Genomic DNA, 18,812 nt, shown 5'->3' on the forward strand with positions numbered 1-18,812 from the left:
TAAATACGATCTTACGAAACCTATAAACTCCTACATTTATACTGAACCCTGTCATTACAGACGAATGACTCATCAATTGTGAACTCGCAAATATTTTGAACAGAGTTCAGTGCACTCTAGTCTTCCTTAGTAAGTGCTAATTTGTTTTAATCACTTAATGTATGTCGTTATGTCCCTGTTTGAATATCTAAGGAATACTTATTGCTAAGAAATAAGAAGTGGAATCTGTCTAGTTTTCTTTACTTTTATTCTGATTAGTGAGAAAACTTTTGGACTATCAATCACGCTGTGTATGGTAATTCGATATTTGCTTATTCAATTTTGTTTGTTAGGCAAAAGTAAATCAAGTTTTGTTCCTCTGTAATAGTTTAATGGGTTCTCCTTTAATTATAAAGTATTAATTCGCTTTCGTTGTTTTATAACTTTCTGAAGTTATTACGCAATTTTACTTTCCAAGTTTTGGTATTTTCCTCATAGATCGTAGGTCAAGTTTCTCATTAAGGTTTTCGTTAAAGTCTTATAATTATGTTTGACCTTGAATTATAAGTTTAGCGTATTATATTTTACGCTCTTTTTTCTAATAAAATAAATTATGATAAAAGCTACTGCCTATTTATACCATTATCTTTAATATTCAAAAAGTTATTTATTAGCTTTTTAACTTTGCAGATTTATTCGAAAGTTTTGTATGGCTTTGTTTAGTTTTCGGTCTATTTTCTAATGTTATTGCATCAAATTATGATGACCTACCAGCTTGATGCCTTACATTATTACATTTTGCACAAGACTACAGTAATTTACCTTTGTTGAAATTAAGATATATTCAGCCTACAGATATTTTTTAAAACCTTAATAAAGTATAAGAGAAACAAACTGCTTTACATTAATAAAAACATTTATTCACAAAACAACAAAAACACTTAATGATGAACAGCAACTAAAGCTGACTTCACAACTGGCACAGTTTCATGGACAGTGGAACTGTGGTGAGTCACAGCCGAATCTCCAGTCTTCAGGGTCACCAGAGGCGAGGAGTGGTATACCACGGGAGTATGAGCCACGGAGACTACGGGAGCATGGACTAGATGAGTACCTCCGTGATTCACAACCTGGTTGCTCTTGGTAATGGTGGTCTTCGGGTAATGGTAGACCTCATGAACGGGCATGACGTAAGAGTGAACTGGGTGCACGTAGCTACCTCCATGGCTCACAACGTGATCAGCTTTGGTGATGGTGGTCTTCGCATGGACGACGGGAATGGAGTGGATGGCAGTGACTGGGTGGAGCACGTGGGTGCTGCCGTGGTCGACCACTTGGCTGCTCTGGGTGTATGTGGACTTAGTGAGGGGCACGGAGTGGATGACGTGGGTTGGCTCGCTGAGGAGGTAGGCAGGAGCGGCAGCCCCGCATGCCAGGATGGCGCTGATGATGATCTGGAAAAATTTAAAAAGTTACATGTAGTTTTGTATGTGCAATGTGTGTATGAACAATTAATTCATTCTCATTGATAACAATTATAGTATCTTCTTTTTAAACACTGAACATTTATGTACTGTGAAGTCCTGCGCATAAATTATAAAACGACATTTCGCTCATCATCGACACCATTAATAAATTCCGAAGCTTTCTCTCGCAACTTACAATATTTTGCATTGTCGAAGTCTCACTTGCAACTGATGGTGGTTCCCAAAAGAGCTACCCTTTTATACCGAACATGAATAATTATTGATTGGCCCAGATTGCGACAATTATTCGCGTACTTGTATTTTTGGTCTTATTTCGCGAAGGAGGGATGTTGCGACAGAGTATTCATACAGATCTGTCAGGCCGAGATTAGCAATTTTATTTGCGTAGTTGAGATTTGAAGACTTGTCGGTTATAATTAAGCAGTAGATAAGTTAGATAAGCTTTTATGGTGACATGGGTTACAACCCATGAAATTACAATTTGTTTCATGTAATATGTTTGTTAAACGATCTGGTTAAATAAAACACTAAACTATTATTGCATTAAACTGTCGGACGTTACTAGATCTATCACTAGAGAGTACCAAAGTTAAATCATTACTAACACAATTTTATTTAAAAAAAATTGCCATCATATCATAAATTACGACACATATCACATATTTATAGAAATAGGATTTCCTTTGACCTTTTAAATCACCTAAAAATTGGTAACGCAAATGCATCATATTTTATGAATGTATCAATTTATATGAACAAGCTTTTTAGTAAGCTATAAATGGTATTAACTTAAATAAATAGTACTGAGTTCATTGGAGTTGTTGAACGTTTTATTAGCTACAACATTTAAACTTGACTTGGTGTTTTTTCAATGTGTAAAACTCCATAACATGATAATATCTTGTCTATGCAATGAATTGAGTAATGAATAACCTACTAGTTGCTTTCAAGCTCATTTTATAAGAAAGAAATATGGACATTATTTTCAGATATTTAGTGTTTTTTTATGACACAGCAAGTCAGACAAAAATATGTATAAGCCAGAAGCATTCTCGTACAAAAGCTTGATTCAAACAAATGAACTTTCTATCATGAAACAGAAGGTAATGATAGAAAATGTATCGACAAATGAAACTATTGTTTTCCAGTATTTTTCTATAGCGTTCAGGTGAGGGATTGACCCTCGTCAAACCCATGGTTTGTCCCGGGAGTATTGTTGACACTTCTTCATATTTGGAGGTGGCAACAACTAATGAATGATATGTGCCGTTGTTAGGTAGTGTATGTTTGATAAAAAATATGGTAAAGTCTTGTTACGGGTATCTTATTTTATGTATTGTAATATTAATAAGTTTATAAACTAAGAGTACTTATTGATATCTTTGTTTTTATTCAATGATCAACGCAAAAGAAAACTTCTCAAAATGAAAATAGGAGTAAGAATAAGCTTTATAACAATAGTATTAACCTAACTGATAATCTAGAAGTTCACCTCCATACTTATAAGTGCGGCACCATAGAAAAAAACTAAACAGCCATAGAGAAAGCCTTAAAATTGAATGCGGAAGAAAAAACAGTACCTAACTGATTGGTCCATTAAACATAAAATGTGACATAGTGCTAAACATTTGAACAGTGACGTCACAGCGGCCATTTTCATCATCAGAAGTAGTCTTGAGATGGGCAATGGACTCGTATGGCCTAATATCCGACTTAGACAGATGTACTTCCTAGATACAATGTTTACGCCTAGCTGCTATTACAAATCTAGCATCTAGGTCTATTATTTGTTTTTTCCGCCTTTAATATTTTTGTTCCAATGTTTATTATGCGCAATATACTCAGAACTATGTATTGTACATCTAAGTTTATGTACTTCCTTAGTATAGATTGGACATTGAGAAAACCTGAACTTTATAGTCTGAAATTGCCAACATTACTTGAGCCAGTGTGATGATTGATGCCCATTGCTTCTCTGTATGAGAAGAGCCCTGTGCTTTGCGGTGGGACAGTAAAACGCTGGACGTCGATTAAGGATTTTCATTCGCATAGTCTTTAATATTAGTCGATATACTCAATAAAATGTTGCACACAATAACCTACAGTTCATATTCCTTTTTTAATGCCTCCAGGTTAATTTTGCGCCATTATAGAAACTCTATTGAAATCAAAAGATTTAATTACACTCCTTATAAAAGACATGTAATTAAATGACGCCATACTCTTAGTTTGCAAAACATTCAATCAGATATCAACTGATAACTCATAGCTTTATAAGGAAGTGATTACAATAGTAAGAGGTGGGGTGAATGACCTTCGCCTGATTGCAACCTCTGTTCAATAGATTGAAGATTATTCTAAGAGGTTATTGTTTTGCAATGATTTGTAGGGCCAAAGGGTCGCGGGAATTTTATTGTTGATTAATTTTATTGAATAGGAGATTTACCTTTAAGAAAAATTGTTATTTTGAAAGTTATAAGTTTTTTTCCTAACCTTTTTACGTTTTGAATTTTCGAGTCAAGGGTGCAAAGACGTGTGTGTAATCAGTATTATTTTGATACCTATGGGTGCATTGCACAAGAAAGGTTTATTAAGCAATGAAGTTGTAACTAATGCCTTACATTTCAATATAAGTATCAATTGAACCGCTTGCAAAAACGAAACACATGTCATTGTCAATTAATATTGGTCTATTTGTTCACCGTAGTGTGCTGACAGACGGAACGACAAATTAACTAATAACTAATGCACATTTCCTTTGATATGCCTACAAAAACTAACTTAAGCCAATAAGTCTTAAGTCCACAAGAGTAGTCAATCGAAAATCAGCTTTATGCTGAGAAGACTAAGGCACAATTTCAATTGAAGGCAGCCAGATTCTTAAGATTATAAACTTTATTTCCAAGTTTAAGTTATGGTATAGATGTTATCGAAATATTGCTTAATTCCAAGCCTACTCATTTATGGAAACATAAATCATTTCTTTTTCTGCGAACTTTAACTTTATAGGAGCAATAAGTTTTTTACAACCATAAATATTGTGGGCTGTTGTTTAATTAAAAGTGTATTGAAATAAATGCCTTTAGTTTATTTATTGGGCAAATATTGCTGTTACGTAAAGAAAATTAATGAATAATATTGCGGTAGGTCGGTGGTTTTAAATACCCATAATACCACACTTCTCAAAAATAAAAGAGCTTTTAGATTAGTTTAAAAACTGTAAAATGTCAAATTATCCAAGTAATATTTACTTTAATCAGTTTTTTCATAAATTAATATTGTCAAAAAACCTTGAGCAAGTCCGTGATAAATGCTCATGTCTTCTTTATACAAGAAGAACTTTAATCAAACAGTATGATATTAAAAGACCATAATTAATAAGAACCGTTGCATAACCAGGCCTTGGATGCTGATCATAATCTTGGAAGACAGGCCTCCCGCATAGTGTGCAATCAATTAGTCTTAGGAAGATAATAGATAGATCTTGATAGGTAGATTGTTGGACAATAGGCATTTGTGCCGGGGACGCCCTTTAATAGGTGATCTTACCTCATCTAAGTATAATGTCTGTGGAATATTTTCTTCTTCTTAGGCCTAAGTACATTGACAAAATTAACGTCTTCGTTTCTCAAAACTGGTTACTTTGAGAATGGAACGTGGTAAATAGTTGTGCTAGGAATAGTGACGTATGATGTTGTCGGAGAACTTGGGTCTTAGAAGAATGAATGATGAATGAATGAATGAAGAATGAATGAGTCAATATTTCACTTCTTTTGGATTTTAGTTCAGTGTCTAAAACAGGTATAGTGAAAAGGTTTATATTTTGTGGTTAGGTTGTCGTTTACCGCGGTCGGTCTGTTGATGGGTAGTCATCTCATTAGAAAAAGGCTATACATACAAAGGTTGACATTGACAACTACGTCTACGTCTACTTCAAGAATAAACATAGGGTCTCATAATAATTCAGAATAAATTAATGCATTAAAGTGCATTAAGGGCCACTGCACTTCACCTACCGCATGGTAGCTATAAGTACTTACTAACTTATTTATGTAGCCACTTAAACTGAACAGTTTAAATTTACATAGTTAACTGTACAGTCTTCTTCACCCTTATCACTTCAAAAATAAGACTCATTTTCCTAAACTCAGCAGAAGAAATAAAGTTGGTATCCATAAGCCATTCATCGTGGAACATTATTGCCGTATAATTAATTTGGCACTCGCTTGTCTGATATCATTAAAAGGTTTTTAAGATTTAAAGATTGTTTATGAAAAAGTTATAAAATCACTAGTTTCGTCACGCGGTTTCATTCACCCATGAAAAGACATGGAAAGCTCAGGAGGTCCCATATGAAATCTGAACTTTATTTTCCTTTTTTGTAAATTGGCTACCAAATTACACACAATTATAGATGGTCCATTTAAAGGTGCGAAACACTGCAGGAGGTGATAGCTTGGATCAATAACTACCCAAACAACCATATTAGGTTGTATTAAAAAAACTATCAGATCCTCATTGGCATATACAAACAAACAGAACAAAAAACCTTCCATTAATGATTGCAGATTTATTACCAAGTCTCAGCTACATTGTAAAGTACAATGGTAACCACGCCTCATTTCGCCAGACACCATAAAAGGTCGAATGCTATTTAGAAACTTTATAGGTTCCTTGCCATGGACGTAAAACAGTAATATTGCATATAAAACATGTATTTCAAGAGCCATATGAGATCTGCATATTATAGCAAATAATTTGATGTAATTTTTACGATATAACTTAAACTACATATAACTGGTCTTCGCGAATTATTAACATGTCTACATCTTAACCATAAACTATACATAAAAAACATGTATAAGGTGCGTTCGACGTGTCTTTCTATGTGTTCGTGACCACAGTAATTTGTGATTTACTCTTAATAGTTGTAATTGCTCATACAAACATGTTATGCATATCATTAAACTAGTAGCAACAACATAATCACAGGTTTACCGAACTCAATCTTACTATGGGAAAGTATATCAATCCTGTCAATATTACCAACATAACTGTACCATTAAAAAAGTTTAAATTATAGCAATATCGATCTTATATTGTGAGCAATAGAATGCTAATGTGCTTATCCGATGTACAGTTATAAGTTTGTACTTCATACACTATAATTATGTAATTTAAACATTTTTATGTCAATGTCGTCACAGCGACCATATTTGTAATGGCGCCAATTTTGACAGATCGAACGCGCCAAATATGCTGTTTTTAAGCGATAAGCAGTGATGGCAAATTAACAGTTTTTAAAGTAATTATATTGATTTATTTATATAAACTGCGAGACATTAATAATATTAACATAATAAGGAAAATGTTTCGTAAAGTTGCGTGTCAGCTTAATGTCCTAAGAGGTTGATTTTAAGCCACCGAATTACGGGTTGCAATTATTGAAAAAAAAAATAGCTGAAACAAATAGCGCTTATTCCATAGTGAACATAGGCAGTTTTAATTGATTCATATTCAAATCATAATCATCAACCTAGCGAGTAATTATACATCTCCATTTTCAAAAATAATGTTTTAATTTTTTATACTCATTTCTCGACAGCATAATATATAATTCATATTACACTAGTACTTCACTATGTTCTAGCCCTAATAGACTAATTGGTGATCTAATCAAGAGCACTCTGTGATTGTCGCTGCGTGTAATCTCTTTACGCTGTGTTTACTCTAGCAATTAAACTGGATCGATTTGAATGCTAATCAACATTGCTTCTGTAAGAGAGGACTGAACACGAGTTTAATTAAGAGGCTAGGCCGTTGATTAACGGACTACAGTCCGCACAAAATAATTCTTAAGTTGGCCACTTCGACTACTTGTGCATTTGTTCGTAGCTTTACTTTTCCGAAGTTAGCTCCTATGGTGAAAATATGAAAGAAATGCTTTTGCGCATGTGTGAAGCGTAAAATGGCAAACTTCACAATTGCAAAGGTATTTTTTAACTACTTAAGTACACATAAAAATATAACATCATCAGTGCTGAATGAGAAATACTTTTTATCTTTAAGGAAAATAATTGCATAAATGTTTTTATATTACTGTATCTTGGTAGCACTTAAGAATTTCAAGGACAAGACTTCGGAATACAATTAAAACATGAAAGGTGCATTTAATTAATCAGTTAAAACAATGAGAGGCTTCTTCCATTCTTACTATTTCCATATAAAAATAAATCAAGAATTTACAGTAAAATCCATTATTAAGTAAGTACATCGTTAGGTAAATGAAAAAGTTAAGCAATGTAGTCGGGGAGCCCGTGAGCCGCTAATTTACATGATCGTACATCCGTGATTTATTGACTGCAACCACTCCGCTTTCGTAATGTTTATGCAAAAATCCAACAAAGTTATCGGTAAATTATGATAGCGTCATAATGTAATGTAGTTTAGGAGACATTGTGCGTGGAACATCGGTTTTTAACAACATATTTTTTTGTAGCAAAAAAAGTTACTGAAATAAAGAGTTGACGCGTATTTTATGTACAGTATATTTATTATGTCTTGAATTTCAAATGATAATACAAAGCTTCAAGATTTACAGCAAGAATAATTTAATTAGTGTGCAGAAGCTTGATTTAGTACAGCTTTAAAAATAATACCTGACTGGACATTCAGTGTTATTAGTTCTCCAAAGTTAAAAGTCTTAATAAAAGTGGAACTACCTACTACGCTGTAGTAAAGCAATAGTCTCAGTGCTTCCGACTCTCGTACTACAAATCGCGTTATTTTTACGATTCAAGATGTCACACATGTATCTACATATCAGGCTTTATGTCGAAATTATAAATTTCTCTCGTACATTCGATAAAAGGCCATCACGGTCAAGAGTAACCTAAATTGTGGAGCCCAAATGTCAATGAGAGGATTACAATGCGCGTACGCAGTTCATTATTCATTATTATCAGTGTTGCAAGTGAGAATATTTGGGGAAATTGTCCGATACTTGCACAATTGAGAATCGAGTCCGGTTAGTCGATTTGTGGCGATTTATTGGAATGGAAATGCATCGTATATATAGCGTAATTTACTTTTCGACCTGTTCTTGTGAAAAAATATATCTTGGATATTGCATATTTTTTGTATTTACTGCTAGTTTTTAAGACACCTCATACTTACATTAAACGAAAAGAAACCAATTACAACTAAGAGCAACGATATGAAAAACGAATGGTTTAGGGTTTCAAAAAAGGGAAAAGAAAAATTTAGGAAAATGTCAATCAAAGAATGCATTTTTTACTTTTTCTCAAGTATTTCAATTCTCCAGAGGTCGGAATATTTGTTTATTTCCCAAATAATATCTAAAAAACAGTCAGCTGTCCAAATCATTACAATATTATAATAAATGCAAAGTTTCTAGTTCTGAAACAGAAAAATAAGTTTGTGAAATGTAAGATATAAAAAAGTTCAATTCTTCGGTCTGTGCTAGACAGCCCATTAGATTATTTTGATGGATATTTTTCATGAGAATATAACTTAGAACGTAGTATAGATTAGGAAGTTGTAACTACTTAGGTATATTTTTTCTTGAAAATCTTACCGTTTTCGATTTAATCATAATCAAAATTGTTTAACTTTTGTGGCAGGCCTAACTAATCAATATTAATATGAATAAAGAAAATCTTAATTGTTCAGTCACCTTAGACAGTTTATCATTTTTGTTTGAATGACTATGTCAATGTTGTATCATACCTGTCTACTAAAACTCAACTTCACTACTAATTGCTATGTATGTAGTGTGTTCTAGTTTAAATATTTATGTAGGTATATCTAGACCAACTTTATAGTTAATTGATAGTCATATTTCAATCGAGAACAATTTGTAAAAGCCTATAACCAAAATATTTCAGCAATCAAGTGAACAGCTTGAAGCTACGTACATTATATAAATCAAAGATACTAAGATATAAAACCAATAAACCTTACCGATTAAATAACAATTTATACATAGTTAAATCCACAAATCATTTCGCACAAAATTTGAACTACCACTCATTAGCATTTTATTCTATTATTTATCTAGCTAAATGATTAAGTGGCCTGAGGAAGTAAATCTTAAGACAAAGCAATTTGAACTTTATTTCGTAAGCATAAGAGTTTGAAATGGAAATAAGTGGTAAGTAATAAGTGCCCAAGGGGATCAACTGTCAAAGAAAGTCATTTGGTCGGTCGATGTGATTTTGACGTACAAGTTTAATTCATACTTGTGACAAGTCGGTAATGATTTTGTTTCAATGTTAAGTACATGTTTGCGCACAAAAAATAAAGAGGTTTTGTCGTTAAACATGCGCAAGAGTTCAGACATTGATCTCATAATTACCGTCAAAAGTGATGTTGTAATATCCATGCAATTTTATGTTCATGTTTACATAGTAGGTATTTATTATTACTTTTCCATTTCTAGGATTAAAATAACAAAGATAATACCCGGTTGAAAAATAGGAGTAAAACAAATAAATTACTTACTCTAACTATCTCGTTAACCGTCTATTGGTTCAAACGAGGTTGAATTCCTAATCACATCACAGAGAGCCTGTTAGTCTATGAATATTTTTAGAAAGGTAACACTTTGATAAGAAGTGAATGCTAAAACTATTTTTGGCACAAAAAGTTTACATTAGACTGTCAGTAGAAAAGTTGAGTTGAGCTCTTAGACTATAATACGATTAGAGTTACTTTTTATTTGTTCTTGGACGATCGAGTAGTAAAGAATTCTGGAATATAAACTTTCCCATTTTATGATACCTATTGTATTGTTTCTAGAATGGAATAGCTACTATCTTTACTTAAATCAAAAAGGCGAAAATAAATCTTTCTGTTTGTCTGCCATGTCCGGTCACGCCAAAACTTCACAAATAGTCTAGAGCCTGAGAAAAGACAAGCCACTTTTTATCTGGGTGCGGAAAGATGTTCCCTTGGGATGCAGGTAAAACTGCGGGGTACAGTCAATTTAGGAATAACTTATCTCTAGCTCTGCATACCGTATAATATTGGTTAATTTTGATCAGTTAGTTAATCGGCGTCCGTGATTGGGCGTGAAATTAAACTGCCTGTAAGACATTTAGATCTAATCTACAACAACCCTGTACCGCAAACCCAGGCCTTCCTTTAGCATAAATTATCTTCAGAGGGATTTGAAGGTTTCTACAGTTGCCTAGGTCTTACTCCGTATCATCCATTTTGAAACTTAGTCACGCCTTGAAAATCAAAGTTGAAGTGATGATCAAAATTATTGTTTCTTGTTAGTAAGAAGCATTTAAAATTGATTGCAAGGCTTTCGGAAAGGTTTTTGCTATTAAAATCTTATAATTAGTGTCCCAAGAGCGGGTGAACAATACTTGTATGTGGAACTACAGGCACATTAACTTTGTGTCACTGGACAACTTGACTTCTACCGTCGCGCTTAAGCTTACGCAGAAAAAGACAATGTATATTTATTGTTTTCGTGAGATTAAACATCTATACTGAGATACTAGGTAGCAGGAACTATATGCACTAGATCCTTGAATTAAACTGTTATAAAATTTATGACAGTTTATCTAACCTGTTTTGTGTTGCAAACTTCTCCTAATGTTACATCATCTTGTTATTTCCGAGTTTCAAAATTTCCTATTAGTAAATCGTTTTGATTTTGAGGTCATTACTGTCAATTATTCGGGTAGGTATATGTTACCGAGGTCGCTGTGTATGATCGTTGTTTGTTTTAAATGATGACCTTATAATTAATTATTATAGGTAGCTTATTTCTAGTTTGTAACAAGCGTATGGTAGATTTAGTTACCTTCGATGTACCGTACAAATAGTATTTACTGATATACTAGGTACTAGGTACTACAACTGTACTGAATTCCTAAGGTACAGTGCTAGTAAATACTGGCATTTGAACAATGTCAAAATGTGAACTACGGAACGGTTTGAACAATTTTTGGTCGGTACAAGTAAAAATCACTAAATTACAGACAAGGTATCAAGTATTAAGAAAATACACTCAATATCCTTATTATCGTTCCTTTACAATGCCACAAAAACCTGTAATATGAGTCATATTCAATCTACCAAAAGTAAATAACATTACTAAAATCTAGGAAAGTCAATTACCATAATCCAGCCAGCTTTTTCCCTGTTTTTATCCTGAAGCCAATTAATCTATCAGACGCCTAACTGCGTTACACTCGGCTGGGTCTACATCTTCCGCGCGACGGCTCGAGCTTGTCGATAAAATGTTCCGCTAGGGATGGGAAAATCTCAGATTAATTATGTGGGGCTGGGTTTATGGGATCGGTGCAATGATGAGTTACTTCTAGGTACTTGTGGTTAGTTATAAGTAGATATATTGTTGCCCACGCGTCAGCACAGATCTAAGTCCATATTTATGTCATTGTTTACTAGGCATTGTTAATTACATTAAAAAGCTGTGATGAGAATACATAGCCCTATTTCTGGTGCTGTCTTCTTAAATGTTCAATGCAATGTGTATATTTTTATGAAAATTCGATCAACTTTTCAGATTTATCAGCAGCAATATTGACATAAATTACTCTTAGAGCAAAATATTCAAATTAATTGAATACAATTTTACGAAACGGTACATTCAAATTATGATTGATGAACCGAATCGTTTTTTGATTTACATTATTTGTTTATCGATCTTTAAATGTTTAAGCGTTAAATAACGAATGAATAAATTTAAAATGCTAATCAGTACGTTATGCGACTAACTTCGTGAGAAAATTATCATTATAAATGTTTGATCGTCTTTTTTCTTTGTTACAGATTTTTGGCCATTTGGTGGCCCTTGAAATGCCAGATCACCAAGCGTCGTGCGAGGATGATGATCGTGTTCATCTGGATCTTCGCCATCAGCGTCACCACGCCCTGGGTGTTCTTCTTCGACCTCGTTGTGGTCTTCGATGACAACCCGAACGTCCGCCTCTGCCTGGACGTCTGGCCAAACCCCATCAGCGAAGTCCTCTACTTCGTGATTGGTAACCTCATCTTCTGCTACATTCTCCCCATGGTACTCATCACCATGTGCTACATCCTCATCTGGATCAAAGTCTGGAGAAGATCCATCCCCACCGACACACAAGACGCCCAAATGGAAAGAATGCAACAGAAATCCAAAGTCAAAGTCGTCAAGATGTTGGTCGCTGTCGTCATACTATTTGTCCTCTCCTGGTTCCCACTTTACTTGATCTTCGCCAGAATCAAACTCGGAGGACCAATCCAAAAATGGGAAGAAGAAATGTTCCCAGTTGTGACACCTCTGGCCCAGTGGCTTGGTGCTTCCAACTCCTGCATAAATCCCATTCTGTATGCTTTCTTCAACAAAAAGTACAGAAAGGGCTTCGTTGCTATTATCAAGAGTAGGAAGTGCTGTGGAAGGCTGCGGTATTACGAGACCATTGCTCTGCAGTCATCGAGCACGTCGACGAGAAAATCTTGGCATTACAATAATAATAACCATCCGTCGATCACTCGGCGATCCCCTCCCGTCGACAAGAATGCGGTGTCGTTCATCTTCAACCACACGGGGGTGTAAGGGGTGGGCGCTGGTGCTGCTTTGGATTCTGAACTAGAGCCATGGTCGGCTTGCGTCGCGCGCCGGGTCGCGAGCGGCCGGGGCGGCGCGTCTCTGCATATCGACACAATACGACATTTTCTATTATACGTTTTTATTTCAAACAGTTTGGTGTTGTCTTGTGCGAGAACAGTTTAATGACCTTCAAACTCACATAGAGTAGTTAAGTGAACATAATCAGTGTTTTTTATTAATGCTAGTAGTAATAACTTGTAACTTTTATACGTAAGTCGGTTAACATGTTTTAAGGAGATTTTATTTTTACACTGATTGTAATAATGTTAGGAGCGTACGGAGGAAACGCACATCGAGCACAAAAATGTTAATGAAAACGATTTTATAATTTTGTTTTTGTATCTTTTATTGAATATTTTTGAGTAAGTATATATTTCTGTTAATAATTTAATCCAGTACAAATATCAAGCCTTGTTTTTATGTACGAAACAGTTATTACTTTTAGTGTTTCCTTAATTGAATGATCCCATATCTCTTTTGACGTTATATTATACATCTAAACTATTGAGGATTTTTAGAAAAAAGTTATTAAAATATAAAAATACATTAATATATTATATGATATGCCCAAATAAAACACACTACTGACAGTACAAAAATTATATTTCGTAGAATAAGCTTTCGAAATTATAAACTGATGACTTTCTTTTGTTTGCTATTATTTCCTCAAAAGTGTTACTAATTTCCTGTTTCATTAATTAATAATAATATGCATACGATATTTTTTTTGTTATATTTTTATTTGTCGTTTATTAGAGAATTTAGGAAATGCGCTAATAAATAGAGTTACGAATATTGTAGTTATTGCAACAGCAATACTCTTGTTATTTGGCTCGTAATGAGTGCGACTTGTTCTTTCAAAGTTTGTTGAAGTTGTGGATTTTTGACTTGGACATGTTTTCTTTTATAAAATTAAATTTTTTGTATCATCACAGTCTACGAATTACTTTTCAAAGTCATTATTATTTTTATCAAATAATAATAAATAACTCAAAAGTGTTGTAGGTACTGGTCATCGTTATATTTGATCATTCATTTATTAAGTAGTCATTTCAGTAACAAATAAAAATTAAAACTATAATACAATTCTCTGGTCTGCTGTGCATAAACAATAAAAACAAAGTTATTTTACTAGCACATTATGCACAAAAAGTTTTCATTTTATAGATATTTTCAGCATGTCCACGTCAAATAACAAACAGATGAGCTTCTTATAAGTCATGATAGTGAAGATATATAACTTTAGATGGTCTCAAGTTAAATACTTCGTAAGTAAGTCGAGCCTGCGCCAAGCACGGGCCGATAGCCGCTTAAATGCACAAAAACATACCAAATAAAATAATAATGATAGTATATTTTTAAACTAATATTACATGAACGTGAGAAATAAAAATATTTTGGAGATTGTTAGGATAGGTATACTGTAGGTATTGAAATACATACACTTTTGAAATAAACTCTATTGGACATCATTTATCTCATTTTTAAAATCCCTTCTTATTTCTTAAAAATGTCCTTAACGTTGTTTCCCCAATCCCACGTTAATCGTATTTTTATTTCTCACAAAATAATAATATTTATCATTGACATAGCGTTACATGTACTACATAAATAATTGCATATTTTACCCTAATATTAAATTATACTACCTACTAGATGTTTTCAGTAACCGCACACTTTCATAGACGATATTTAGATATAACGTTTTATTTTTAACAAAATGAAAAAAAAGAAACAAAAAATATTTTTCTACTTAATAACATTTGAAGTGGGGCGAGTGAACATAGTTTTTAGGATTTTACCTCTTGTGCTGTTTCCTCTATTTATATTATTATTTATTTATATTGATTTTCTTTTGTTCTGCACTGCAGTATATTTAGGCGTTGTTTTCATTGTGTAGGATATCATGACAAAGTCGAAGCTTGCAAGACTGATATAATTGCTGGTACTCCTTCAAAAGGACTATTCGTGTGATAATAAAAATGGATTTTGAATTCGACTATTTTTGTAATTTTAAGCTTAACCCTAGCTTATTGTGTCTTTTATTTTATTATCTATTTTTTATGGTTTACTTTCAAGCTTTCTTAATTTTTCAGTAACATGAAAATTAAATTCTTTAAGTAGATCATCATCAAATATTTTGAATATTATGTTGTAAATTGTAACATGTAATAAATTTTACAAAAAAATAAGAAAAATAATAATAAATACGGAATGTAAAGGCAATATGTAGAGAGGGTATAATCATGCTGAGCATGTCATCTTGAGTAAGTACTTGAAAACAATAATACTAGACCCTGTGGACTGCGGGCAGTCGATATCAGGGCAAGAAATAAAGACAAGTTTCATTGAAATCGGTCCAGTAGTTTAAGATGACATACAGGCAGTTTTTTACTTACAACAGCCCACAAAAAACATCATTTTGGTGTGTTGATATATTAGTAAAATTAAGTTTAAGTTAAAAAATGTGGGCTTGTAAAGTAATTTTGTAAATGATACTCACGATAAAATAAAAACTGTATTTTAATATTAGTATATAACTTTAGGTACAAATAATATTTTCACGCATTTAACTATCGGTAGTAGTTGTATACTATCCTTGTTGTACATTTAACTGGGGTTTAGTAAATCAATTTAACTAATTACTGTCACATGCTTTGAAATTCCTTCTGGTAATGTACCATCTCTATGTGTGTGGACTATTTAGTGAATTATAAAAGCAACGAAAATTAGCACAAATATTTATAACGCTTTATAAGAGTAGGCCATTGAACACCGTCTGCTTACACACCTTTACTTAGCTTAATTCAGTTCACACACAATCTGCCTTCATGAATATTTACTAAACCTCAGATAAACTAGTGCGTGTGTATTATGAACTACACAAAATAATGTAATATTATTATCTACTCTAAATAGTTTTATACTTATAAATGTCGCATACGACGTGTTGTTTTATAATAAAAATTGTTCGATAATTATACATAATTATATTTATACCTACAAATAATTGGTAACTCATGATTCTTTGTAAATAAATTGAATTAGAACAATAAATAATAATATATTATGAATACATTATTATTTATTTTTTTGTTTAATAGAAGCGTTTCTGTAAAATATCGCTGTTGTTTATTTGCCGTGTTTGGTGTTAGATAATAATGTTTAATAAACTATAACGTGTAATAATAATAATGTGAGACCTGATTTAGACATTAAAATATTAAATTCATATAACAAAATGTTTCTTCTTGTAATCTTAAACTGTTTGATGTTATGACAAATTGTAATAGTTATTTCATTAAAATGGTTTAATAACGTAGTGTATAGTACGAAAGCTTGTAGTATAGCCGTTTATTAGAATTTGTAAATGTATAAATTATACTGTACATTTATGTATAAACAGTTTGATGTTTAAAGCAATGTTAGGTGATTTTTAGGAATTTAGTAAGCTTTTTAGTGAGAACTGCTAATTCCGTTATGAGACCGTGGAAACATCATTTTGGACAAGGATCACAAAATACGAAGCTTCAAAACTAAGTCTATAATTGAATTAGCAATTTTAATATATTTCAATCAACACAAGATTCCTATATATTGTAACAGAAGCAATTTTTGACATATGAAACTTTGACTATATTCCGTACAATTTACCAACATATCAATGAAAATAACCTCCCACTTCGAAGTCGGTTATACGGACGACTTGGTTTTTTACGACTTTTTAGCAAGTTTAACCCTTCATTTTTGAAATTCATTTGAATATACTTTTTGTAATGTAGGCTTATTTTTTCTTAGAAGTAATATTATTATATTTTCCTTTGAAAAAGGTTGAGGGTAGCTTTGATTATTTACCATTGTTATAGTCTAGATATATTTTCTGGAGTTACTTTTCGTCCAAGACAAATTGGCTCGTTTTGCTACTTAAGTAGGCTATTTATCAGTTTCGGTGGTTCGAGTTAATCCATGATATTTTGTCGGTGGTAAGCATCTTACATTTTTTTGTTTGGAAAAATTTCCTTTTCGTTCAAAACTATGTAATAAAAACTTTACGAATGATAATTAGTATACTAAAATTAATCCCGAAAGTATAATTTTTCAGGTTAGCTGTTTGTGTGAAATTCTGTCTGAATCTAGCAATTTGACAATTCAAAATTACTTCAGATAATTTTTGTTTTAAGTTCTTATATTCAGGGTTATTGACTTAGATGCAATTGAACATTTCTGTAGAATTTAATTGGTCAATTTTGATATATTATTAATAAATTACAATCATTTGTTTATTTGGAGAACTTACTAAATAGGTAAAAGTTATCATAAGATGTTTTAGACATTTTCGTACGTGCAAACACATTAATAATTCTCATTGTTTAGTTTAAAATTTTGCACAAGTACATAATATCATAGTTGATTTGTTACTTATGATTAATTTTAATATGAATATTATAATTATTTTTAAGTTTGTAATTATTTTTGTGTTTTTAAATGTGTTGTAATTATTTTTGTGTGAGAAATTCACTGAAAACGAGTAGGTACTGACACTATTGTTAAAATAAGAAAAGTTGCATAACACGTTTTTTTTATTTATTTTTGTTAGAAAGAAATATCTGCCTGTGTTTTTTAGAGATTATTTTCAAAAAATGTTGCAAAAAATTAAAAATGTTTTAGTCGTGATGGTTACAATTAGTTGGTTTTGCAATTACAGCTTAGATAATTCATATTGGATTAATATAAATAACCTAACATGCAAACACTATTGTATGTCAAGTAAATAAAATGAATGTAAAAATTATTATTGTTGTTTCTTTTTTCACTGTATATACAGTATAGATTTCCTAGCAAGAGAGCTCGGGTTCGATTCCCGAGTTGAATGAAACATTATGTGGATTAATTATCTTCTTTTGCTATAAAGCATACACTGTGCATCGATCGAAACGACGAATAGTAAGAACCTTATTTTAAATAAGCAGCAGTTTTCTGCGGTTCCACCCGCGTCCAGAGGGAACTACTTCTTACACCCGGATGTCGGTTTCTTAGGCTCTATCTTGACTATATTGGTACCTATCAAATGTCATTTGAATCGGTTCAGTAGTTCAAAATTACTTTCACATTTATTATAGTAAGGATTAAATACAATGATCAACGCCTAAGAAATTCATTGGGCAATCGTTAAACCTGCGACTGACCAGACTAGTTTAAATTACAAGTAGATGTTTTCTAGATATTCTAGATACCTACAATTATATTCTAAGTAAGTACTTACATCCAAATAGGTGTAGGCTTACTTTTGAGTGACTTAGACATCAGACCACATCAATCCCTGTTCTAAGCCGAGAGCAAATTAGATGAGGTTTTCAACAAGGTGTCAGACATATCAAATTATCACGCCTACAGACTGTGGAAATGTAATTAATAGGCTTCTCAAGAAGTGTAGAATAATATAATCTTGCTTATTTGAATTTTCAAATAAAAATTACTATAGCAAAAGTATTTTTAAGCGCCTGCCGATTTAGTACGAATGCGTAGGTTTGCAACTTGAAGACCTCATAATTATTTCAAAAATCCACGTACTCTCTCAATAATATCAGAGTAACCATTGCCTAACAATTAAGGGTAATATCATGAAAAAATATTGTCGTCAAAATCATCAATTCCTATTGAGAAACAAAGGTGATATATCTCTCCTCTCTATG

At 32.5% G+C, this 18,812-nt stretch overlaps 2 protein-coding genes across 2 annotated transcripts; one reads left to right on the forward strand and one right to left on the reverse strand.

Annotated features, from left to right (window-relative positions):
• Positions 1 to 906: 906 nt before the first annotated feature.
• LOC126053891 (uncharacterized) lies at positions 907 to 1,672 on the reverse strand. Its single transcript, XM_049837326.2, has 2 exons — positions 1,642 to 1,672; positions 907 to 1,433 (listed from the first exon to the last, which is right to left on the reverse strand). The coding sequence occupies exons 1-2, from the start codon at positions 1,651 to 1,653 to the stop codon at positions 921 to 923; spliced, it is 525 nt and encodes a 174-aa protein (XP_049693283.1). The 5' UTR covers positions 1,654 to 1,672; the 3' UTR covers positions 907 to 920.
• A 10,624-nt stretch (positions 1,673 to 12,296) lies between these two features.
• Positions 12,297 to 13,805, forward strand: LOC126053912 (neuropeptide SIFamide receptor). The gene has a single exon (XM_064037908.1). The coding sequence runs from the start codon at positions 12,352 to 12,354 to the stop codon at positions 13,063 to 13,065; it is 714 nt and encodes a 237-aa protein (XP_063893978.1). The 5' UTR covers positions 12,297 to 12,351; the 3' UTR covers positions 13,066 to 13,805.
• The last annotated feature ends 5,007 nt before the right edge of the window (positions 13,806 to 18,812 follow it).

The sequence above is a fragment of the Helicoverpa armigera genome, chromosome 14 (assembly GCF_030705265.1).
Source record: "Helicoverpa armigera isolate CAAS_96S chromosome 14, ASM3070526v1, whole genome shotgun sequence".
Taxonomy (NCBI): Eukaryota; Metazoa; Arthropoda; class Insecta; order Lepidoptera; family Noctuidae; genus Helicoverpa; species Helicoverpa armigera.

What these genes read in the sequence shown, in the direction of transcription:
- LOC126053912 (XM_064037908.1), top strand. Translation starts at nt 12,352, where the DNA reads ATGATGATCGTGTTCATCTGGATCTTCGCCATCAGCGTCACCACGCCC.